A 26,269-nucleotide genomic window follows, 5' to 3' on the forward strand; every position below is an offset into this window, starting at 1 on the left:
AACATCCGTGTTGTAGTAGGGCTCATTCTTCTGCTTATGTCTTTGTTTTTAGTTGTATTTTACATGCACTTAAAAAATAGTTAGCTCAACAGGTGAGGCTGGGAAGAAAGATGCCAAGACTTCTCATAGACTGGGGGATTCTGGGACACTGGTTGGAAATGGGAAGGGCACTGAAGGGGACAGGGGAGGAAGCCCACGCATTTACATCACAATTCTGGCACATTTTCCAAGCAAAAAAAGCAAATCCAGCTCAAACACCAAAATAAAGCAAAACAGAAACACAAAAAAAAAATAAAGAGGAGATGAAAGAGAAGCAAAACGCAGATTTTCTTTCAAATCCTGGGCATGGGGGAAAGAAGAGGGTGGAGAGAAAGCAGAAATGCCTAAATGGGAAGTTTGGAAAGGGTTAAGACACCAATCTCCTGGTGCTTCCCATTTCCCCTAAGTGTTTCATTCTCAGTGTCTCTGAGGTGTTCAAGTTTTTCTCGAAAAATATATATATATAATATACAGATGAAAAACTCCGTACCAGCAAGAAGAAATAAAATAACAACCATGGAAAACAACCATAACAAACCAAAAACACAGCCCTGAAAACATCAAAAAGAAACAGGGTGAGTCTCAGATTTCCCCTGTGGTGTTCCTCTGACTTCAGTAACAGTACAGGATCACACCAGTTCATTTTTTACTTTTTTTTTTTTTTTTTCTGTTAAACAGCTTCTTCTTCCTCTCATGTGCGCATGTCCAGGCAGGATCGCCCATCACTCATAACCACTTCCCTCCAAGCCAGCTCTTTGTCCTTAGACTCCTACCATCCAGCTGTGAGTACAAGGCATGACAATAGGGTCCATATTTATCTTTTGTGGCACTTTGTTTGTCAAAACCTTTGGTTTCTTCCTTTTTTTTTTAATTTTTCCCTTTTTTTTTTTTTTTTTTTTTTTTTTAATTTACGTACTTATAAAAAATACTGCGTTTGTGTTGTTTGTTGTCATTTTCTTACCACTGGCTCTGGTGGGACTCCCCACTTTCACAGCCATAATCAATGGATCTGGAACATGCGCTGACGTTACTAAAATGGAACAACAAAACCATGGCAGAACCAACCAAACCCAAACCATCCCCAATGCGCAGGCCTCTTAAAACTGCTGAGATGTCCATAAGGTGCATGATGAGTCCATCAGCTCAACAATCCAACAGAAAGCAAGCAGAACCAAAAAAAAGAGGAAGGAACGCACACGCGCACACAGATACACACGCACACGCACAAAATAATTGGAATTGTAATCAAGAGAGAAATGTCTGGGGGTTTAAAACCAAGACGTGTCCCTAAGTTTGCTGTTTCAATGTGAATCTGGTGATTTTCTCCCCACAGACACGTCCAGTTTTGGACTGCTGTTCTTTGAGTGGTTTTGGACTCGCCTACGTGTGTATCTGCTTGGCTGTAGGAAACCCTCCTGCTGCCTGACTCCTGCTTGCACCACATCATCCCTCGCACATTCTTGGGATCTGTCACTCCCAAGAGGTTCTGGTTTGACAGCAAGAGACAGGAATGAACCCAAACAAACTCTGTCATCAATTTACACACCCTGCCTGCACCCGTTGCTCCCCCCAGGTGCAAAGCAGATCCAGGCTGTTGCTCCAAGGATGGGGTGAGGTGGACGTGGGCTGATTCTCCAGCCGCTCCTCCATCTGCCAGGGAGCTCTGCTCATGTCTGGGGAGATGAATGCTCACCCAGCTCTTGCCTCCCTGGTGTACAAGGAAGGTTCTCCACACCCCAAGGGTCTCTAATCATGGTGATATCCGGGCTGGCAGCTGTGTGAATGGAACAGCTGAAGGCGAAAGAGATGCAGGAGGTCACTCCCCTTTGGTTGGCCATGAAACAAGTTGAGATGTTCTGGAGAAGCTGAGCAGAGGATGGGACAAGGACAGGGTGATCCCCCACAATTGTCCCATGGTGACAGCGATCCCTGAAGGGATAAGAAGTGCAAAGAGAGATAAAATCCTTCCTAGGCAGCAACTGTGCCTTCAGCAAGGCCTGTTGGTTCCAGAAATGGAGGAAAGGCCAGGAGTTGGCACCAAAAGGCAGATGGGCTCACAGCAGTTCAGAGACCTCCAGAAGACAGGCAGTTCGGCTGGGGGGATCTAGGTAGAAGAATTTTTTGCAGTGTTTCATTTGGATTTCCTCCAAAATTTCCTTCCAAAATGTGTGGTGACATTTCCTCTTAGGAGTGGCTTGGAAGGAAGGCTTTGCCATCAGCCCCGTGCACCACCTTCCTTCTCAGCAAGCATTTCAGTAACCCTCTGATACTCCACTGTGGGAAAACAACAGCAGTGTTCCAGTTGAGGAAACAAAATGGAAAGAACAGCTTAAAAAAAAAAAATAGTCCTTCTGGATCTTCTTTTGAGGCTGAGCTCCTTGCCTGGAACAAACTGAGGCCTGTGGCTCCTGTCTTCCAAGCCAAGGGGGGAACGAGGGGGGTGATGCTGTGCTCTCCATGGCCAGGAGGAGCAGGACCACCACCACAGACAGGATGCCACCCAGCAGAGAGAGCGTTTCGCTGCAGTGCTACGACCAACAGGACACGACGGGAAAGACGGAGGGGGACACGCGGCTCTTGGAAAAATAAGAAGAACCATATGAAACACATGGGCAGGGGAGCGTCGGTCTCCTCGTCCCCTCTTGACCCTTTCCCTACCCCAGGAGAGCAGCTGTTTGCCCAGGCAGGATGAGCCACAGTGGCCCTGCTCTGGACGGAGCTGTGGCATTTTCCAGGGAGCCTCCTCTCCCAGTGGGTCGTTCTCAAGAGACAGAATTGCAATGGCTCTGCAGGAGAGGAGCTGGATTGGCTCTGCCCTCCAGGAGCCCTGCAGGCAGGCTGCCTTCCCCTTGGGGACACTTGAGTAATACTGAGTTAATTTCCATGTCCTCTCTAGAGGCTGTAGCCCTCAGAGGGCAGTTAAAGCAGCATGACAGAAGTTACCTCCTGGTTTCACCTCTGCAGAGTGAGGATGTGATGCTGGGGGAGGGTTGGTGGGGTTTTCGTGTGTGTTCAATAGTTTCTCTCTAGGGCAAAAGGCAGAGGGGAAGCTGTGAAAAGGAGAGCTCCACCCAAATGTCTTCATGGCCCCAGAGCCAAGATTCCTCTGCAGTCTTTTCTTTTAACCCCTGGGGCTCTGTCGCTTTGTCCATAGATTTGGGAAGAGAAGGAAAAGAGAGAAAGAGAGAGAGGGGAGAGAGAGAGAGGAGCGCTGTTCGGGTGACTCTGCTTACAGCCCATCAAAACTTGCACTTGGTAAAGATGATGATCTTGAGTGAGGCACGACTTGGTTTATCCCTCCCAGGGTGTCCCTGGCAGGACAGTTCTCAGCTGTCTATGCTCATGAGGGTTATAACTTGTTCAAGTTTGTAGGCCAGTTTCTGTTTCCCAGCCTGGTCGTCTTGATCGAGGGCTCCGAGAATCTAGAAAAGGAGAGAGGAAGAAGTGATAGGGATTTCAGATTCTTTCCCCAAAATGACCGTGTTCAGCATCTTGAAGCAGCAGAGGAGGGTTAGCTTTCTCTAAGACAGGTCCCAGGCTTAGCTTAGATCATGCAAGGCAAGTCAGTCAGCCAGGAGGGACCTAGGCAGGGAGTTTGTGTTCGATCTGACTCAGTGCAGACCTCTAGATTGCAACCAATCAAAAGCGTTCTTATCTTGGAGATTAATTTATGAGCTTTATCTATCATCTGACCATGCCATTTGAGACACCCTAAAGGGTTTTTGCATGGCCTTCAATACACAGAACCATGCTGGACACCTTGAAGTCTGTGTTTGGACCATTTTGGGGTGTTTTAGGGTGTCTGGAATGACGTTGGGCACAGTCCTTAAGCACCTTTTGCCCATTGTGGATGTAAAGCTCATGCAGGGCTCCTCTGCAGTGAGTTAACGTCTGACCATCAACTACTTCAAACCATCTGAGCCTGATTGAACACAAGAGACAAAAACAGGGATCCAGAATCACAGACCTTCCCTTTCCAAACCCCAAGCCTTGTCCCTCATTCCTTAAACCCTCCACCCTTCCAGCCAGGATCCAGACAGGTATCAGTGACCCACCAGGGGATGGGTGGGCTGTCCCCTGGCCCCCCAGAGGTGCTCCCAGGCTCTCACCTCCTCGCTGTATTTGCCCACGTAGGAGTAGATCTCGGAGAGCGCGCTCATGGTGTTGAACTCGTTCATGTGCATGCGGGACTGCTCTGCCAGGTAAGCATTCATGTCCTGGTCACTGATTGCTGGCATCTTGGCGATGTCTGAGTAGTACCTGAGGGGCACACACACAGGGGTTTCTTGAGGGGAAGAGCAGGAGCTCAAGAAGTGAAATCCACAAACAAAAAGGAGAAGAAAAATCCCGCAATTATTGTTGCGCAATTGTTCCGCAATTCTGGTCCCTCAGTGAAATACCTGCTCATGCTCTTCTTTTACAGCAAGAAAGGTGACTTAGCTGAAGTGGAAATGACTGAGCACTCATCCTGAGCACCAAATATGGCACTGGACATGGCACTTGGTGCTATGGACATGGCACTTGGTGCTATGGACATGGCACTTGGTGCTATAGTCTAGTTGAGGTGTTAGGGCATAGGTTGGACTTGATGATCTTAGAGGTCTCTTCCAACTTCATTATTCTGTGATTCTGTGATATGTCTTGTATTCACCTCAATCTGAGAATGAAGCCCCAAAGAGTATCCTGTAAACTTTCCCTGTGCCATCAATAGGAGCTGGATTGAAGCTGGATCACTTTGTCAGACATTCAAGGGTTTTTAGCCCTGCCTCTCTTCCCAGAGAGACCTTGCTGCCCACTGACAGCTCACAGCTTCACTCCCACACACAGAAAAACCCCAAATATTTGTATTTTTCCTTGCACCATTCTCATCACTATATCTGCCCCCATTGCTAACATCACCCACCTTCCACACTCAATCCAGTCTATCCCAGCAACTCCCTTGCTCAGCATCTCCTTTTTTCCCCATATTTTAAGCTGGCCTGATATTTGTGGCAAATGCCTTCAACTCCAGTCTGACTGGGAAAAAATCTGTTTTTTCTAGGAGTCAACAACATTCCCTAGGAGCTCAGGAGGACTGGGGGTTTATCCACAGGATCTGGATCCCCCAGAACCATTGCCCAGCAGGCTTCATCTGCAGAGTGATGTCTCTTTAAGGAAGTTGCTATTTTTGATGTCCTTCCTCCCCTGGGTAAGGCAGGTCTTGGAGGACAAGGTTTGCAGAAGGTAATCAGTCACTGTCACTCGCAGCTGTGCTCTGCTGTCAACTGGTTAATTAGACACCATCATTTACATTTTTAATTTCTGCAATTTGACATTTTGTGCACAAGGAAAAAAAAAATGAAGAAGGAGAAAAAAAAAAAAAAAAGCCCATAGCTGCAGCAATCCACAATTTTATAATTAGGAGGCAGAGGGGACGGGGAGCCAAAAGAGCTGACAGGTGTCCTGTAAACAGCGTGGAGACACCTGCTGAGATGGAGGCTGTTTGCCACTGCAGAGAAATTGGACGTGGAAATGCTGTGTGGTGAGGATCCTTGAGGTGGGTGAGTGGGAAAATACTCTGTGACAGAGCAGGATGAGCAGCTGCTGTGGAAGACAGAGCAGTGCAAGAGCATGGGGGGAACCCTTCCACACCAGGAGGCTCCAGTTGTGCTCAGTCTGGTTTTGTGCCCTTCAATCCCACCCTGATTTACCCCAATGAGTCAGTCTCTGTTGATACCCTGGTTTTGGTGATGGGATGCTGATTTAATCCTTGGCAGAGGGAGGCAGAGGTCCTTCTTGCTTGACATTTTCCAAAGCTAAACTCTGTTTCACCATAAAAACTCGTGCAAACCTCATTAATTTTACTGCAACTTCCAGCAGGCACAAAAACATCTCTCTCCCTGGAGTCCTGGCATTTTGTCTTCTCGGCTTTGGACCAGCCAGAAATCTTAGTCTAACTCAGTCCCATGGTCTAAATATTTCTCATTGCCAGTGTTCCAGTGAAAAGTGGTGTGGGTTTGATTCTCTTTACACTCTGCCTGACCCTCTGTCCCCAGGTGGAGCTGCACAGTTGTCTGTGAGTGAAGTGAGCATCTGGAAATCCCAGCAGGCCCTGTCCTGCAGAACTGTCCCCAGAAGAAGATGCTGAGGAGGAGGAATAAATATTTCTTAGACCTTTGCCACTCGCAGAAAAACTTAAGCAGGTCTTGGCTTCACCTTCTGGAGAAGATTTTTTTTTTTTTTTGTAATTTTGATCACAAGATTTTGTGCTGCACACAGGAATTGGTGGCATCCATAAGATGGCTGAGAAAACAAGGAATCTTAGGGTCAAAGAGCAAGGAATCTTAAGATCAAAAATCAAGGTGTGCCTTGGCACTGGAAAAAAAATTCACCAGCACAATTCACAGACTTGTTGGGAAAACAGGCTGCAAAGCAGTGAAATACTTTGATTTATGGCCCCTGAACAGAGAGCAGCTCCTCATGAATGTTGGACAGGCACCCTCCTGATGGGTGAAATGAGAAGAGAAGGGGGCTCACCACAGCAAAAATAAATGGGGTTGGTGGAGGAAATCAGAGGTGCCAATCTGGCTCTGACAAGAAGTCAAAATTCTCCTTTTCCTCTCTGGCTGAGCTGTCACCAAGTGGTGGCAGGATAGGGGGTGTAGGGACAGGGTGATCCCAAAAACTGGAGCACAGACACAGTTATCAACTCCTCCTGCAAGTTTGTCCTGTTCCTTTCCACCTGGTGGCAACAGACTCTTGAGTCTGTGACTCACAAGGGTTTGAAAGCTCCCCATCCCCTTCCAGCCCTGCAGAGATCACTCCCCAGCAGCACAACGCTCCCGTGACTCATCCAAACAAGGAAGAGCAGCAGGAAATGTTCCCTGGAGCCAAGGATGGGATGCACAGATCTGAGTTTCAGGAATCACAGTTTCAGGGCTCTGGCCATGACCGACTGCCAGGATGTGATCTCAGTGTTCTGGGGTCACAGGCCATCACCCACCAAAGTACCCTGGTCTCCTCCAGACTCAATTCCCTGGCATCACACACCTAAACAGCATTTCCCATTCAACCAAGGTGTCTTGTGGCAAAAATAAAAGAAAAAGAAGTGGAAACAACCACATACCAATGGCATAATCTAGATGAGTGAGAAGACATAATATCCTTCCATCCAAATTCTGCCATGGCCCAGTGACTTATTTATGCAGAAGAGTTTCTAATGAAGCCATCACTGTGCTCTCTAAAGAAATGATGAATGTGTGTATTAAAGCATCCTAGCAGGGAGATGACAACATCCCTGCTGAGTCTTTATTTACCTTCAGTTCAAGCTCAGACCCTCAGAGGTACTTAGAGCCTCTCTGCCATTTGCATACCCCTAATGCAAAAACCACTGAGAAGCTGTCACCAAACCCCAGAGGCCCTTACATTCCCACTGCTGGAATTTGCAGGGCTGCCTGTGCTGCTTCCATGACGCCTGCAGCTGACATCTCCCACAGCAGAGCTGGGCTGGGAGGCAGTGCCAGGGGCAGCGAGGTGCCCTTCACCTGTGGAGGGCTACCAGGTCTCACCTGAGGTAGGGACAGGTCTTTGACCCACTTCCACAGCCAGCAGGAGGTTGGGAACACAACATCAAGCTGTATTCTCTCCGAATGAGACAGAAAGGTAGCAAAGCAAAGCAATAAATGCAGTTTAATCTGCCCCCAAAGGGTCAGCAGTGAGAATCCTGAGCAGATTTGCTGCTACTGCTGTGGTTCTGTTTTGCTCATCTACAGTGGATCCTTCCCTAGCTGTTTCCAGAAGATCCTCAGATGGAGATCAAAAGATCCAGCCTTATGTGTCTGAGCTTCCCTGGATTCACAGGAGCAACCTCCATTCTTACCTCAAGGTTCTCCATCCTCTGATGTGACAACAGCAAATTTGTTCATTAGACTTCATAAGCAATTAAAATTATGAGGAATTGGGGTAAACCCATCACTGCAGCACTCCAGCTCAGCTGGAGGATATGAGGATAACCAGGATGTGTCCTCACAGATATCACAGGAATAACAACTCACCCCAGCCTGCCTTGAATGGAGAGAGAGCCCAGGAGACCCTCCATTGCCATGGTGGATGGAGAAGGATTTGGGATGTACCAGGATACAGCTGGTATTCTTCTACTGAAAAAATAATTATTCTTGTTCCTTCCAACCTCATCTTTGCATTTTTTTGCTTTGTTTTGTTTTGTTTTCCCAAGGAAAGCGACACAACAGTGACCTGGGCATCCATCACAGTGACCTGGGAATACATTTTGTCCTCTGTTTATCCAGGGATAAATGTTCTTTCCCTCGGTACCGACGAGGAAAGGCTCCTTAGTGGAGCTGTTTCACAAGAATGATTGTGCCTGCTGCCGCTCAGTAACTCATTAACTCATCAAAAGAGAAGAGAAAAGCCACGTTGCCAGTGCTTCCTCCCCAGCCCGAAATTTACCAGCACAGCCCATGGTTTAGGCAGCTTAGCATGGAGCTAATTGCCTTCCAAAAGATCTTTTTGTCATGGCTGTTGTTTGTCGCTGGGATGGGACTGCACTCATTAATAATCATTTTAGCATATGAAAAGCTTGTAACGAATCCATGTGCTGCAGACGGCAGACGCAATTACAGCAATAACATAATTAGGGTTATGCAATAGCCGGCTGTATCCAGACCACTGAAGGATGGAGATGTGTGTGAAAGGGATATGGGGGACTCTTCCAGCGGGGAAGGGCTGGTGGAAAGCTTGGGAACAACCAGCTCTTTTTTGGGATGCACTGGAGCAGTGCAAGGACATGCTGTCAGCTCTTGCACTGACACAGAACGGCACTTTGAGTTTCCTGGGGAATATCTCAGCTGCTGGTGAGGCACTGGAATAGATTGCCCAGGGAAATCCGGGGATGCCCCATCCCTGGAAGTGTTCAAGGCCAGGTTGGACAGGGCTTGGGATCACCCTGGGATAGTGGAAGGTGTCCCTGCCCATGGCAGGGAGTGGAATGAGATGAGCTTCAAGGTCCCTTCCAACCCAAGCTGTTGAAGGGAACAGTTCAGTGTGTGCAAGCCCTAGAAAGTGCAGTGCTTTTATTTTGCCTGTTCATGGCTTCTCCTGCTGCTTCTCCCCTCGGAATAAAGAGTGGAGGGTTGAAGGACAGTTCTGCCTCAGTGGCTGAAGAGTGAATTGGTGCCCAGGTAGTTCCTCTGGGAGACGAGATCAGCCAGCACCACCTCGGAGCAGAGGATGTGTGGGGCTGCACCCTGTCCATATGGACACATTTTCATCTTGCCAGCTGAAAGCTGCACTGTGTAAGAACAGCTTTTTACCGTGATGAGAAAACACTGATTTTTTTTTCTTTTTGTTGTTTGTTTTTTTGGGTTTTTTTTTTTTTTTGAGATGAAAAGTGAAGAAAGACAAGTGAGCAGTCTTCAGATACGCCATAAGCTGCCCCAGAGAGGCAGAGAATGAGCTGTACCCCCTGCCACGGCGATGCCTGAGCTTTAATTACAGCCAGGGAGATTTTGGCTGCCCAGCAGGGAAAACACTCTGATGGGAAGGCCAGGGAAGCACGGGAATGAATTGCCTGAGGACAGCAGAGGCTCTGTTGTTGGAGGTCTTTAAGAAAGGGGTAGACAAGCATCTGTCAGGAAGGCTTTAGACAGAACTGATCCTGCCCTGAGGCAGGAGATGGTCGGGTTGACCTCCCGAGGGCCCCTCCAGCACTGTTTTTTATTATCTCCACCGACAACACCCCCTGCCTTGACCTTTGGTATGCTGCTTCTTGAGCCTTCTTTGCAGCAGAGAGAGACAGGGCACAGAAAACTCATTTTTTAAAGCAGAGCCAGGATTTGCACCTCTCATGTGATGTTCTTTTTTAAAGCCCTCAGAATTTCTCCTTAAGACCTCAATAACTCACGATGTTAGGGTACGTGCAGCTTTTTATTGCCTTAAACTGGTCCAGTTTGTCTTTCTTTCTAAAGTTAGCTGTCAAGTGGCCACCAGACATCACAAGCCCTGCACAGGTGGAGATTTTCTAGTGACTTGAGAGCCCTGAAACCCCAGGCTGACCCACCAGGTAGGTGAAATCCCAAGTGGGTACAGGCTGTCTGTTTTGTGCACTCCAAACATGCTCATAATGCACTTCCTAACAAGACCTAGACCTCGACATCTAAAGGCTAATGGGATGCAAATCATAGCTACTTCATGAATCACCAAGTCAAAAATGTTTTGGGTTGGAAGGGACCTTAAAGATCATCAAGTTCCACTCCTGCCATGGGCAGGGGCACCTTACACTGTCCCAGTTTGCTCCAAGCCCTATCCAACCTGGATTTGGACACTTCCAGGGATCCAGGGGCAGCCACAGCTGCTCTGGGCACCCTGTGCCAGGGCCTTCCTACCCTCTGAGTAAAGAATATCTTCCAAATATTTCACTTAAATCTTTCCCTTTTAGTTTACAACTGTTCCCATTACCCTAAAAGTATCTGTACTTGTAAGGAAAAAAGTAGATCATGGCCTCAGGAGTAGCCCCAGCTGTGTCAGGCACTGTTTGCACCCAGGTTAACACAAAGAAATGTAAATGTTATAATTCTGAATGCCACGTATCAGATCACTTTAAGCTTCTTTTGATCCTGAACCTGGCAAGCCTATTTTGAATGGTCTTCATTGAATGACTTGTAAGTTAAGAACACTTGTGATGTCTCCATTGACTTTAAGTTTTTCTTAGAGGGGCTCTTTTCAATGCACAATAAGCAGCCAAAAGGAGACTGAGTCCCTGCAGGGATGAGGGGAAAAAAAGAGCACCAGATCCTCTCCTTGCAGCCCTGCAGGTGTTTTGGGCACCAGTGTGAAATGGAAAAACTCTTTGACTTCTGCTTTTTGTGCTCTGCCCCTTTTCAGTCTCCCACATCCTTGCCTCCGTGCCAGGCTTCGGCAGGGAAACATCATATTGATTGTGATGCAGGCAATTAAATGGTGTTAATGAAGTTCAAACAAGTGTTATCGTAAGCTTGGCAGCATGGAGAGAAATGAAAGGTCAGCCACAGCCCCTTGTCATTTTTCTGTGTGGTGTTGAATGCTAATGAGAGAGTCCCAATTAGAACAGGCTCCCCTTTGTATTGCTTGGGGATTGCATCAAATGCTCCCAAGTTCTCCAGATTTCCAGGCTCAAAGGGGACATTTGAAGTAAACTTGAAAAGATGCAGATCTGAAGCTGCTCTAATGTAAATTCAGCAGAGCCTATGGAATTTTACTAACTGAAGTCAGATGAGATTCTGCTCTATGGTTACCATTCTTTTCCTCCTTTTTTTTTTTTTTTTTTTTTTTTTTTTTTTTTTTTTAAATGATAATTGAAAAGCCTCCACTTTGTTTTAGAACTACAGCCTGACTCTTCGTGGCTTCAACAAAAGCCAAATAGCCTGTCCCAATTTCCTAGGTTAATTGTCCTGCCTCATCAGGCCTCGTGTTCTGCAGCAGGAAATCCAAGATGTGGCTGCACTGGAACACTTTTTATCCACGTGTTTCCAGCTCTCTGTGTCTCATTTGAACAAGGAACCTACTTTTTCCCAAAAGCCAGAATTTCTCAGCTGGATTGTTTCAGCAGGCAGAGTCCACCTCTGCTTCCAACAATGTTATAAAAGGACTTTAATAAAATCACAAAATAGTTGGGTTGGAAGGGACATTTAGAGGTCGTCTCGTCCAACCCCCCTGCAATGAGCAGGGAGAATCTTTAACTAAATTTAAGTGATGCACAATAATTTTTTTTTGTTCCTGTTATCAGCAAATCCATTATCTTGAATAATTATAGAAATGGGCACTAAAACAACCAACCTCTCAAAATGTCATGGAAGATGTTCATTTCTTATATAGTTTTCCATTAAGTCGACAGGAAATTGCAAAAATTGGTAAATTTTAAGGTTTCTTAAATTTTAAGGTTTTCATTGTCATGCATCCCAGTTCTGAAGGCAACTCTTGACTCATCACAAAGAAGTAACTGCACACATGAGAAAATCCCACGCTAAAACACGAGCCAAACAAACAAACAAAACCAGTGAAGATTCCTGACAGTCTTGCTGTTGAAATCTTTTGGAATCAAATTTCCAGTTGACCACCCTGTGGAGGTGGACCACTGGTAAGGCCAGAAGCTGTAACTATTCCCTTGCCAATGCACATTCCCAGGTGGAAAACAAATATTCGAAGGATTAGAGGGAACTCCTTTCATCCCTGCCTCCTTCTCATTCCAAGGTCATTCCCTGCTTTGAGTTTTGTGAGTCCTAAAGGCCTCACACCCAGAAAACAGAGGTTTCAAAGGGATGGCTTGGAGTAACCCAGCTCAGCTCCATTTCCAGACCTCTAAATTCAGGCATGTTTTAATGAAGAGTGCCTCAGGTTGGGTACAATCTACCACTGACTAATTACCCTCTTAGAGTTTCCTCCTTGTCAAAGAAGTTTGCTTGATTTCAGGTTCTTCTGATTTCCTTAACCACTTCTTAAACTGCCTGACTTTTTATCTCCTGATTCACTCTTTGAAGAAGTCTAGTGGTCTTGAAGGATGCCATCTCCAGCTGATGCTGACTACAGAAATAGCTCCAACCAGCACTGGAAGCCTTTGGATTTTGAAAAACTGCCTCAAAGCACAATCTCGGAACAGAGAGCAGGAATTCATTAGCTCGGGGTAGAACTCAAATTATATTTTATTCATCCCTGATAGGTTTTTTTCTTTCATCTCCCACAGCATCCAGGTGCCACTGCCTTGAGTCAGTGGAACTGACACACAAAAATAAAAGCAGGGAGGAAGCTCTAACCATATTCCAAAACCTGCAGTCTCCCCTTGGGCTTCAGTTCAAGTTGTCAGACATCAGTGCAGATAACAACCCAGCACATGCTGGGGACAGGAATCCAGGGCTGTTTACAAGCAGCAGGAGGTGTTATGTACCTCGTTTGCAAACCCAGTTGTTTGGGAAAACTTCCAAGGAAATGCAGCACCTATTGCTGAAGATCACTGGGCACCAGGATTTAGCTCCAGAAAGTTGTAAAGTGAAATCAATAGTGGAAGAAAAAAACCCCAAAAACCAAAAAACCCAACAAGGAAACTGCAGCCTTTTGTTTATCTAGAGGGAAAGAGAAAAAGGTGTTTGTTGCATAAGGAAATATCCCATTCTTCACTTAAACACCTCAGTTTGCCACTCAAATGTAGCATCTCCCAGGATAAAATCAACCCCTTTGAGATGAAAACCATTATTTGTCCACAGAAACCGCCCAACCACACAGAGTGTTGCTAAAGCATCACTAGAGAATGACACCTTTGGGTCACTGTTGGTGCAAACTTGATTTCTAAATGGAACCTCCAACACTTGCTTCCCATTATCCAGGTCAATCCAGCAATCAGCCTCAATCCATACTAAGAAACTTGGACACGGTACCAAAAGTAGGTCATAATTAAGCAAGGTAGCTCATAAGAGCCTTGCAGGTTGCCTAGAAACGACATTTGCTGAAGTGTTTAACCACATCTAAAAATAATTGTCCAGACAAACCACAGACCAATGGGAGAATTGATGGAAAAAAAGCTGCCTCATGCCGAGTAGGGGATGGAGCTCTTTGATCAGCCACACTCCTGTCACAAAATGAGAGAAAATCATCCCCAGCAAAGGCAATGCGGGGATTTATAGCACAGTGTGAGGTGTCTGCAGCAGCAGATGCCTTGTACAACCTGCAGGACATGGTGTCAGTTTTAGGCTGTGCCTGGGAAGTCATCCAGAGGAAATCATTGCTGAAAGCTGGATGCGGTGCACAGGAATGATCTGTAGGATAAACCCGCCTTTGTATTTACAGAGCAGCAAAAATTCCCCATCTGTGCAGTTCCCAAACCTGTCAATAACGCCAGGCAAGTGCAGAATATTGGAAAGCAAAGCCCAGCTCCTGCTGGATGAAGAACAAGATGTGCTGTTTGCTCGTCCTGGGGGAAACCCTATTGAAAATGAAGCCCCAGCATGCTAAAGGAATAGATGTTTTGGTTGTATTCCCTGTGGAGCAGCTTTGCCAGGCACTGACCCTTGGTACAGCAGATGGAAGTACAGCCACAGGTCTTGGGAGTGTGGACAAAATGCTCGGAAAGACCTCTGACCTGACATAAAATACCTGCAGAGCCTCAGTCAGCAGCCTGTCAACTGAATGGCATCTCACTCAAAGCACAGAATAGCCTCCAAGGGAAGTTTCTGGGGGATAATCATAAATCCCTTGGGATCCAGGCAGTGTGGGGACTGTCACAACGGTGCTGAGAGCAGCAAACCACTTCAGGCCTGTGTGGAAAGACTGAGAAGCCCGTGTGCTTCCCAGGGCTCACACACATCACCTCCCCTTCCTTCCTCCCTCTGCCACTTCTCAAGAGTTTCTCCTCAAAGGAAACAATGATGGCAAACACCTTCAACTCCCACCATTAACTAAACTTCCATCTCTGCTGCAAGGCAGAGGAATAAAAGGCTAACATGGAGATTTCCACTTACCAAAAGCCAAAGACAAAAAAGCCCCAGGGGCAGTTTCCAAAAGTAATAGTGATGCTCCCTCCTACCTCCACCCACAAAGCAGGGCCTGGTTGTGTCTCCTCTGGTTGTGTGCACTTTATGGCATTCTGTTGGAACCCTGGCTGCTGAGAATTCCAGACTTTCTGTGCTGCCAGGCACTGACCCCCAGGAGAACTCTGCATTGACCTGAGGCCCTGGAGAAGCTTCCAAAATGGAATGACAGAACTGGGATTCTGGGTGTGCAGTTTGAATAGAAGTGTGTGATGCCACAGGGTGGGAAACTCAGAGTTTAAGAGTTTAGAATATAATAATATATATAAAGCTAATGTGGAGGTTTTAGGGTGGTGGCTAATCCTTTTTCTTCACCTTCTTCTCCATGGGTTTGGGTGGTTTTGTGTAATTGGATAAAAAAGTCCACATTGCAGGCATGGGTGGTTGGTTATTGGGTTAAAAGTGAAAATAATTTAGGTGTCATTTCTTAATTGGACAGTTTATCCTTAAAAGGCCTTGTAGAGATAGATATGGGGCCATTTTGTAGCATTTTGTTACATAGATAAGAATTAATAAACATCTGAGTCCGAACACGAAATGCCATCTCTGCGTGTTTAATCCCGACCCTGACCCAGGCAGAAAAAGAAGATAAAGAATCGACATCATTCCATAGCTGAAACTCACCTTTCCACCCAGTTCTTGTAGCTGGGGATGTCCTTGGCATAGAGGAGCTTGTTGGAGGGGGAGTCTTTGCCCAGGCGGTGCTCTGAGGTGGAGCAGGAGTCCATGAAGGTCTGGGCCACCACGGACAAGCAGGCGTCTGTGATGCTGTTTTTGTGAATGTCGAAGACAAACTGTGGGTTCTTGATCATGTTGACCCAGAAGCGCAAGGGGAGGCTGCAGGAGGGGTGGCAGAGGGGACAAAGTCAGGGCACAGCTCACAGGAGACATCACAGCAGCAGATGGTGGGTGGAGATCAAAGATCGCGCTGTGGATATGAAGATTCTGGGATAAACTTTGCTATGTAATTAATTCCTCCCCTACAAAGTCTAGGGATGGTAGAGACATCACCTTTTGTCCCTGTAATCCTTACAAGGCAGATTTTTTCAGTCTTAATACAATCTTGTTGAAGGTGCCCATAAATTAATGGGAGTAAAATTTAGGTGATGACAAACACTCTGAATCTCTCTGTGTAAGTTGCAATGGAAAGTTGACACTGTTGGTTGCTCCATCAGATGAAGACCGGCATTGAACCCAAAAAAATTATTATGGTATGGGCTATAAAGCACTGGAACAGGCTACCCAGAGAAATTGTGGCTGCCCCTAGATCCCTGGAAGTGTCCAAGAACAGCCTGGACAGGGCTTGGAGCAACTTGGGATAGTGAGAGCTGTCCCTACCATGGCAAGGGGGGATTGGATGAGTTTAAGTTCCCTTCCAACCCAAATTATTCTGAGATTCTCACACTTTTGTCATTGAGGGACTTTAGCCCTCACAGCAATCCCCATGGGAAGAGAGGTAGGTAGAGCTCCCAGGTGGAGAGTGGGAATCTCATGTCACACCCTGTAGGACACCATGTCCTGTCACTCTCCAGTGCTCCAGCCCAAGCCTGCACATGATCCCAGTACCCTGAGCAGGAAGCAGTTCCCTGCTACATGACAGGGAAAGCCCCATTGCCTCAAGGGAAAAAAAAAAAAAAAAAAAAAGGAACTGGGTAACAAGTATCACAGCCTTTGATATGAAAATATGTCTGCCCTAACCAAGGAAATGGTATTCCAGTTGCAATCCAAAGCTTTTTTCCCCCCCTTTTTTCCAAAGAGCAGCTCATTTGTATGAGATGCCCTGAGGTACATGTATGAGATACCTCCAGCCTTTGCCTGGAGCCTTTTGTCAGGGCAGATGCACTGCAGTGATCATGGCCCAGGAGCTGGGATGTGTCACTGAGCACAGAGCCCAGCCCCTGTCTCTCTCTCAGGCAGATTGCTAAGTCTACCTTTACTCTCTGCATCTTTCAGTTCAGCAAATTCTCCTGATATTCAGAATAACCCCCCCAGTTCCTCCCACTTGCTGATTGCGTTCACAACACTGTAAAAAACTCATCTCCAAGCCTGACAGATTTTGGGGAACAACCTTCCTGACAGAGGGTTGATACCGTGTTTTCCTAAACCTCTGTGTGTTCTCCTGAGGAGCAAAATCACAGAACAAATGTAAGGAATGCCCCACACAGGGAATCTGGTCAGCCAAGTTCAGGAGAAGAGGGCGAGATGCTGGAAAACACAGAATTATAGAGTGCTTTGGGTGGGAAGAGACCTTAAAGATTATCCAGGTGTAGGGACACCTTCCACTATCCCAGGTTGCTCCAAGCCATATCCAACCTGGATTGGAACAATCCAGGGATGGGGAAGCCACAGCTTTTCTGAAAAGCCTGTCCAGGGTATCAGGGAAGAATAAGTAAAAAATGGCAATGAGAACCATGGAGTTGTGAGAGTTTAGGCTGGGAATGGAGAGTCATCACTAGGGGGATGAGATGGATGGGTAAACCTTGCAGAAGTCCTCATGCAGCTGTTTGGATGACACACAAAGCCAAAATGAGGAGCAGAGCGTGTGTTTGTGTGCCTGGCTGTGGGGAGGGAGAGGGGACCATGTCCCTGGCTGGGAATAATGGAGCCGTGTGATGTGACTTTGAGTTAATTTGATCTGATTGAACAGATTTCTTCACACTGCCCCTTTTCCCACAAACACACACACTCTGCCTTCCCCCCTCCCCCCTTAAGTAAACCTCCTGCTCATTTAGGCTGAGTGGTTGCAATCAGCCTTAGATTAGTGCCGCAGATAATGTTAATAATATGCTAATGTTTCATTAGTTGAAAGCCTCTTTGGTGCATGGGGTTTCTTTTTTTTTATGTCACCGGGCGCTGTGACGATCTGCCAACTGCATGGCTGGGAAAAGGAAAAAATGCATGAGCTGGGAGCCCCACGGCTCTCCTCTGCTGCTCCTTTTACAGTCCCTGTGTTTGCACAGGAGAAGGGGAGGGAGCCATTCCCCAGGGAGCTCTTTCCAGCCAGGAGACTCAGCAGAAAGGAGATTTTTCTCCACCGATCCTGGCTTTTCCCACTGTCCCATTGCAGGGATGAGGAGCTGGAGCTCCTCAGCTGGAGTGGCTGATGTCACACTTTGCCACTGATGTCACACTTTGCCACTGATGTCACCCTTTGTTACTCACTCCAAGAAGACTCACATCCAGCTCCAGACCCTTTAAATACTTTGTACCATTGGAGATGCTCTCTTGGCCTCCAGTTGCCACCCAGGAGGGTACAAGTCTCCTGTGGGGGCTCCACATCCTCTGAGGATGTCTTGGATACCTTAAAATTCTCACCTGGCATGAGATACCTCTGTATGGGCAAGCAAATAGAGCTGGGAATTAAAACACCCAGTGCAGATGAAGCCAGTGGTGTTGAATCCTCTCCTGTGCCTCCCTAGATATTTCTATGTGAGCCTGAGCATATTCTGGCTCATTCTGCATATTCCTATGCAGAGCCTGGGCACTGCAGCAATTAAAATATTTTTACTCATCAAATCCCTCACAAATCCTGCCATTTCTAAGCAATACAAGGCAAACTGGGACTGGTTTAGTTGAAGTGCTATTCCTTTAGATTTTGGGATCTTCTGACTTCTCCATTGGCTTGGCAAGACTGAGCCTCATCCTTTGAGCCCCACACCAGGCTCCTCAGCTCCCCCAGCAGCCAGTTGGCAAACACACTTCCCTCTGCTCTCCTTCCAGCCCAGTATCCGTGCTGGGCTGTACTGGGATGTGCTGGGCTGTCTCACCCACTCACCAATTGCTCTTCCAGGTGTGCCGCACGTGGGGGTCGTGGATGTTGTGCTTGTCTGCCTGCTCATCCAGGAAATCAAACATGTACTTGATGGCCAGGGGGAGGGCACTGCCACGGTGGGCAGTGCTGAAGATGGTCTCAAAGAGGTCGTCCACGAATTTCTGGAGGGTGCCCTGGTGGGAGAAGGAAGAAAAGAAGGAAGAATATGAGGTACAAGTGGGCAGAGGACACTGAATTTTGGTACCCCACTGAAAACAGGGCATGTCTGTGGATAAACCAAGGTGTGATTGAAAAGTGGGAGCCATCTAATATCAGTTAAATGTAATATCAGACACAACCTGGGAATGTCAATACAAATATCTTTAAGCAGGAATGTTTATCATCACAAGAACCATTACACCTAATTTCCACACCTCTCTCTGCATCCCATGCTCAGTGCTTTAGTGCATCCATGAGACAAAACCCAGCCATTTTCTAGGCTGGCTTTCACTCAGGGCCATCTTTAAAACTGGGAAGAGAAGTCTGTAGAAGGCTGTAGGGCACAGCAGAAGGTGTCATGGAAAAAAAAAGGACAAGAGAACCTAGAGAGGTGGGTGGTTAATGTGTGACCAGTGTCCTAAATAACAGAAATTTCATTCCCAAGAGCCCTCCTCATCTTTTACTCCCCACTGGAAGGAGAATCCCAGATTGAGGGCTTGGAGAGTCACCCTTGTGAGCACAGTTGACTTTTAGCAGGAAGGAGAGGAGCTGGAATATCTGAGGGTGACCAGGCTTGGAGAAGGGGACAACTGAGGAGTTCTAGGCTGGGTTTAGGGTGGAACCAGGCAGGGCACGTTTTCTCTATCACCAGAGCTTCACAGGCATTTATGTGTGTTCAAACAGCTGCTAAAATAACAAAAAATCAATTGAATCTCCAACAAACATTCCCTGAGATGAAAAATTTCCTCTCCTGCAAGATAAAACTCTGCCCTTTCTCCAAGGACCTAGGGAAGAAATGTCTCCTTCTAGAAACAAAGCCTCAGGTTCCACCAGAGTGGCTCAAGTTTACCTAGAGCCAACAAACACTTAATTAGAAAGCTGGTGTCTCTGGCTGATTCACCACTTGATTTATTCTTCGGGAAACAAACAGAGGCACTTTTTGTTTGAGTGAACTCCTGCAGGGTGAACAAAGCCCTGCAGCACATCTGACTCAGAAAGGGCTCCAGAGGGGAAATCATCTTGGTCTGACACGGAAGAGCTGCCCTCAGGTTCAGTTCCTGCAGGGAGTTAGTTCTCTACATGCTCACCCTCACAAATGCCACAAAAACCTCTGAGGCTTTTAGGGAAGAGGCTCTTGGGTATCAGAGGTCAGGGATTTACCAGAATAAAAATCACTGTCAGTTTAACAAAGTATTCCTGGGGATTGTATTACAGCAACTGCTCTCTCTCTTTCCCTCGCTCAAATGGTCACAATGAGAAAAGAAAATTGCTCCGCCCAAGAGGGGAAACAATAAAACCCCAACCTTCCTACTCTTTCTGTTGCTGTGCAGGTTTTGCAGCTGCTTTCCTGACATCTCCACAAAAAAACCCAAAACAACCCAAACAAACAAAAAACCAAAAAACCCCCACCACAACAAAACAAAAACAACAACAACAAAACACTCAACAAACCAACAAAAAACCCCAAGCCAAGTGTTGAGTTTGTGACCCAGAACAGAAAGCAAAAGCAGTTCAGTGGTGGGGCTGCATCCCCAGACAACATAAATCAGCACCAGTCCAATGCTTGCTGGTCTACACCAGCTGGGGCCTGAGCCCTGGGGAGCAACGCTTTCCTTTTCCAACATTTTTCACATGGTGTGTGATCCATAAAAGCCTCCTGATGCCAGGGAACGGGGCATGGACCAGGGGCTAAAGACAAAGCTGCCTTTCCTCCAAATCCCTCTGCAGCTCAAACAGCCTGAGTGAGGCTGCAGAGAGAGCCAGACATCAGAGGCAAAATGAGCTCAGGAATTAATGAGCAGGTAAATCTGGAGAGTAGGACTTAAACTACTGATGGAAATGTGTCTGATGGGCAAGCTCAGGCAGCATTTGCATGAACACATGAATCGTGTTTGTGCCTATTAATACCCTGACAAAAAACGAAAATGTTACAGATGTATTTGGAGACTCAGGTCAGGATGTCCCTGCTCTGCCCCCACTTGATTTAATCTGTGTTTTCTCTCTGTGCATGCTGAGTTTTCATGTCTCACTGTAAGGTCAATGTAACCCTCTCGAAGTCATCAGCACAAGAGCCTTTACTGGCCCAGGGAAAATGTGGAGGCTGATTTGTACCACAAAACTCAGGATTTTGTGGTATAGGAGCCATTTCAGACTGTGAGGCCTGACACATCTTTGGAACCTGCTCTGAGCATCTGCCCTGGGTCTTCACTTGCTCAATTTTGGTACAAATTACAAACCAGTATAATCAACAATTCCAGCACCTCATGCTGTGCTTTACCCACCAGTCTCATGGCCCTGAATCATTACTCCGCATTGCTTTTCCAGTGTCTCTTTTTTGACTCTGCTTTCAAAGCTCAAGCTCCTTACCCACAGGCTCAGGACTCTCCCCTTGCTCTATTTTCCTTCTGTTTTCTCTTTATACCCAATTTTGGCATCCTTTGAGTGGCCTTTCACTTCTTGCCAGCAGGAAATTCCACCACACTCTCAAACCCCACTGTCCCCCGCCCTCACCACATACCTTGGTGGCCAGCAACCTGGTCAGGTAGATCTCAGAAACCATCTTGCTGCCTCGGTCACCCTCTTTTTGGTCTCCATGCTCGTGGTTCTTGACCAGGTGCCACATCTTGACACCGCTTTCCAGGTCGGGGGTGATCATGGGGGTGCGCGAGCGGAGGCTGTCGGGGCTGCCCGTGTAGCGGATCATGTTTTCTGCAGAGACACAGAAATGGGCGTCCCCACGTGTCTCAGCAGCTCCTGGGCTCGGGGTTTTCAGGATTTATGCTGGTGACATGCCACCAAATGTGTTTTTCAAAGTGTTGTCCGCGTGGTTCGCTCAGCACAGCTGAGCGATGCCGCCAAGCCAGCTGTGATGTCAATGTCTACATTACTAAATTAAATGAGGTTCAAACACTGATTTCCAGCTGTCCATAATCTTTACCTCTTCTCATGGTCCCTGGCAAGTGACACTGTCACTGTCAGACACTTTGGTTCAAGGGGTAGCACCAGTTCCTTTTGGTAACCAGTTCCTTATGTGACAAAAATATGGTTTTCCCATATTTTATCCATGCCATGCCATGCTGCTTAACATAACAATATTGACGTCTCTAATGTGATCCCCTATTTAGCTCCTCATCCCCAGATTTAGAAGGAGCTAAATAGGGGATCACATTAGAGACATCAATATTTTGATTCAATGCCTCCTTCCCTTGGCATCAAAGCAAACAAACAATTCCTGCCCAGACATCCTCCCTTCTCCAAAATCTTGTTTTAACAGAAATCAGCCAGAATCCCAGGTGGGCATCCACAAATTTTCTCTCCAAGAACACTTTTAGCCTCCAAATTTTACCTCTCTTTGCCCCTGAGTGATGACACAAGGCATTCCCCTCTCCCTGACCTTCCAGCAATGTTGCCTTTTCCAACCATAATTATCAGAAGTGTTGCACCTTTCTGTAGCAAGATCTGAATCAGCCTCATTAATGCATTACCAATCTCTACATATTAATTATCAGATGGAATATCCTTTTTCTCTCTGGATGCTGTTTTCTTAATTGCAATTAACAATCACTTTTTGACCCACCACATCTTCTCCTCCCCCTGCTTTCTTCCCTGTTCCCTCCTCCTGAAAAATCAAATGGCAAAAGAATTAAAGAAATCCAACAGAAATTAACCCTCCTCAAGTCTTCCTTTCCAAAGGTCACTGTGTCTTTCAGTAATTGCAACAACATGGCAAAGAGGATGAATATTAATAAGGATCATGGATCATTTATGTCCTTGGAGAAAGTGGAAGGGGGCACCTCTGGACATTGAGTAACTGCACTTTCCTTTAAGATAAAGGGAGTAAGGAGGATTGGAGATGCTTCCATAAATTAAAAAATATGAATAAAGTGATATGACAGCAGCATTCAGGTTGGAGGGGGGTTTGCAGCACCCTGGTTGTGCATCAGGGATGTTCTGCTTTGATGTCCAGCATCACCTCAGTGAGACACGGGCTGGATGCAATTCTAGAGCAGAGGAGGAAGGTGTGGAGGGGGTGGGTGACACTCAGGAGGTCCCTGTTTGGCCCTGCAGAGGAGTTGCCACCTGGTGTCCCTTCCATAGCTGTGTCACTCTCAGCTGTCTCATGGGGACAGAGGGAACAACAGTCCACTGCCTTGAGATCTGCTGATAAAGACCTCAAACTCTGAGAGTGACATTTGGTGATCTAAGAGGGAGGCAGTTAATTATACTGACTCCTCCCTTCATTAATGAGGGAGGAGAACCTCCCAAGAGCAACCCAACCACTGGGATCAACACTTTGAACAAGATGCCAGAGTTTTTACACAGCTAAATCCTCCTCTCCTGCCTCATTTCACCAGCTAATCATCTGCCCATCATTCTCCCTGCTGGTGCTCAGAGTCTGGTGACCACTGTGAGGTTTGGGATCTCTTCCCAGTGCTCTCCCAGTCCATCCCAGCACACAAATCCTTACCATACTTGCTGGCTGACGTCCGGGACACCGTGGAGTTGTTGACTGCGTTGTAGGCAGTGACTTGCTTGGAGACCAAAGCCACCACAGATCCATCTGGGACCTGCATTGAAAAAAAGGACTGGGTCAACAAACTTCTAGAAAGGGGCTGAGGACCATGCCCAGGGCAGCATGAGCTGCAAATCAGTGTCTCTGTAGGTAGGGCCCAGTTTGCCCTCAAAGCTTTGATTTCTTTCTTCATTGAGTTGGTCTAGTAATAAAAAACTGACATGGGGACAAAATCTGCTGTTACACAGCCAGAATCCTGCACTTGAACAAAGGGACAACTGGTGGCAAACAGATTCTGCTCCATCCAGGCCCTGATTCAAAGCTCAGTGACGACAATGTGAGTCACTGAGTCACTTAGGTTGGAAAAGGCCTTGAAGATCATGGAGTTCAACCATTAACTCAGCCCCACTGTGATCACCACTAAGCCATGTCTCCAGGGGCCACATCCAAGGCCTTTTAAACACTTCCAGGGGTGGTTTTTGCATTAACCTCAGTAAATCTGACAATAGATTCATCCCAGGGAAGCTCTTAGGCAGAGCAGGAGCAGGAGAAAAATAAAATCATCTGAGCTCCTTCAAATAGGCTTGGCTGACCCATTAGGATGTAAAACCAATGTGAAATGTTCCATTCTTTCCTCCTGGATTGCAAGTGGTATTGGGGTGCCTGGGTCAAAAATTCCTGTCTACAATTTTCCACTATGATCCTGTCAACTTCTCACCCTTCCCTGTGACAAAGGCACTGCTGGGCTGAAGGGACAGCCACAACTTCTTTCTCTTTGTGGTGTCAGAGAGTGGAAAAGCAGCAGGTTTGCAGTGGCTGATGTCCAGGATGTCGTGAGACAACGTTTTCAGGGACCACAGGACTTTTTTAAAGGAGCCAGACTTTCTATTTCTACAACAAGGCAAATCATGTGAGTCCCATATCAGAAATGTTAACAAGCCCATGGCTCAAAAGAGCCATATCAGGAACATCTGTGATAAATAAGACATCATAAAGAGGAGATGGGTAAAAAAAATCCCTTCTAACAACATCTAACTCTTGTCTGTGTAATAATAATAATTAGCACTTGCATGGAGTTTTTCATCTTCAAAGCACTGCAGAGGCTAATTAAATAGCCCCTCAGCTATCACGAAAGGCAATTATTGGCTCTTTGTAGTTTTAGCCCCACAACACAGATGGAGAAACTGAGGTAAAGGCAAATCTCAGTGTCTGTCCCAGCATGATCTGTGTCAGCCTCCAGGACAGCCAGGAAAATGATGTTTCCTGAGGACCTAGCCCAGCTCATCATACAGCTGGGAGCTCATTGCCTGAAGCAAAGAAAACATGGAAAAAGCACAGAAAGGAAGAAAATTATGCCTGGTTTGTTGATGAAATAAAGCAGGAAACGTCCTTGCTCTGTCTGAGGGAAAAAAAAAAATCAAAATCAGCTAGCAATCCTTCAGTCAATCTGAAGTAAAAGTTTTGTTTCCTTTTCAAATTATTGCTTGCTGCCTCCTCAGCTCAGCTCTTAAGTGACAAGAGAAAATAATCTTGTTATGAAACAGAGGTTGCTGAGGTGTGATGGAGGAAATGACAAAATTGTCAGCATCGGATTAAATTTAATGAGGTCTTTTCTGTTGGTGTTCTTTTTAAAGGGAGAAGACTTTGACCAAAACCTCACTTTTTTCATTAAATCCACCACTTGTGTAAGACATTTTCAGACATCTCTAACACTCTCTTATGGATTTCCAGGTCATGCAGGGAGGAAGGGAAGCAGAGCAGGTCACCTGGGCCAGCTTAAGGATCAAAAAGAAAAGCTCCTTGTAATAACAATTCCACTGCTCCATGGTCTCCAGCCATGCTGTTTTCCATCTCCCTTTTCCAGTCACCAAGCCTCCCTCCTTCCAGTCTTCCCTCTTCCATCCTTCTGAACTCTGCTTGCATTAACAGGCCTTGGATACATTGGGAAAAGGGGCATGGAAAGGCTTGGATTTGTTTGTCTACATGAGAAATGTTAACTCGTGTTGTCCTCATCTCCTCTTCACCCCCTCCACTCACCAGGGGTGTCCTTTGAGAGGGAAAGAAGATTTTTTTTCTACCCTTGGCTTCCTCTCTAGCGCTGTTCAGGATAATTGGGACAAGGACAGGAGGGATGTGCTCAGCATGGGGGTTCTGCCCTGTTACTGCCCTCTCAACAACTTTTTACCTCTGCATCCTAGCATAATAAAAATCACAGAATTATTAAGGTTGGAAAAGACCTTTAAGGTCATCAAGGCCAACTGTTCACCCAGCAATGCCAAAGTCCCAAAGTCCCCAAGTGCCACATCCACAAGTTTTTGAACGTTCCCAGGAGTGCTGATTCCACCGCTTCCCTGGGCAAGACAATAATATTTTGCTTTTTGTTTTGCCAGAAAGAAGACCTAGCTCCTACCCAGCCTCTCCCACAGATACCTGGTAGTGTGCCAACGTGTTGAGTCTCTTCCAGTCGTTTTCTATCTTGGTGGTGATGTCCTCATCCTGAAGGATCATCCTCGCCCCACTCGCCTGCCGCCACTCTGCAAGGAGAAATAAATAAATAAACAAACAAACAAACAAATAAATGAGACAGGTGTCGCCTTCTTCCCAACTAGGAAATGAAACTTGAGACAATTTTAGTAATATTTAGTAATATAAGAGGAGGTCTTTATTTGAAGGCCTTCAGAGGCAGCTGTGGAAAGATGTCCACAAAAGTCCACCCCTCCAAGGGTGAGTATGATTTTATAGGTTTTAGGAAATTTGCATAATTGATAAAAAACACCAGCTAGGAGGACATGTGGTGATGCAATTCCCCCCAGGCCAAACCCCTTCTCTGGAGCCACCCTTGGCAATGGCTGTGCTTTGTCCATGAGAATGTAACTCAAAAAGTTGTTCTCAGCCTTAGTTCACAGGAAAAACCAAGATAGCACTGGGGCCCTGCACTTCCTGGGGAGAAGACTTTGCCCAAAATTTCACTTTTTTCATTAAATTTCACTTGTTTTCATTTTTTTCGTTTCATTACCACTTATGGAAGACATTTTCAGACATAGGCTACAGAGCTACCAAAATATATGTGAATTCGCAGAATTCCCAGAATTCCCAGAATGACCGGATTGGGAGAGACCTTGCAGCCCATGGAGTCCAGCCCAGCCCAAGCCCTCAGCCAGAGCCTGGCACCCAGTGCCACATCCAGGCTTGTTCAAC

At 46.5% G+C, this 26,269-nt stretch overlaps 1 protein-coding gene across 1 annotated transcript in view; it reads right to left on the reverse strand.

Moving 5' to 3' along the window:
- Positions 1-918: 918 nt before the first annotated feature.
- The window catches only part of PLXNA4 (plexin A4), a 456,808-nt gene continuing 431,457 nt past the window's right edge, over positions 919-26,269 (reverse strand). Inside the window, exons 26-32 of the mRNA XM_041413432.1 lie at positions 25,502-25,605; positions 23,027-23,126; positions 21,077-21,267; positions 18,364-18,533; positions 15,213-15,425; positions 4,149-4,299; positions 919-3,461 (exon numbers count right to left, since the gene is read on the reverse strand). Coding sequence (XP_041269366.1) covers positions 3,366-3,461; positions 4,149-4,299; positions 15,213-15,425; positions 18,364-18,533; positions 21,077-21,267; positions 23,027-23,126; positions 25,502-25,605 — 1,025 coding nt within the window. The 3' untranslated portion in view covers positions 919-3,365. The remainder of the gene's footprint in view (positions 3,462-4,148; positions 4,300-15,212; positions 15,426-18,363; positions 18,534-21,076; positions 21,268-23,026; positions 23,127-25,501; positions 25,606-26,269) is intronic.

This window comes from Onychostruthus taczanowskii, unplaced genomic scaffold (assembly GCF_017590055.1).
Source record: "Onychostruthus taczanowskii isolate IOZ18803 unplaced genomic scaffold, ASM1759005v1 scaffold41, whole genome shotgun sequence".
NCBI classification, from domain to species: Eukaryota; Metazoa; Chordata; class Aves; order Passeriformes; family Passeridae; genus Onychostruthus; species Onychostruthus taczanowskii.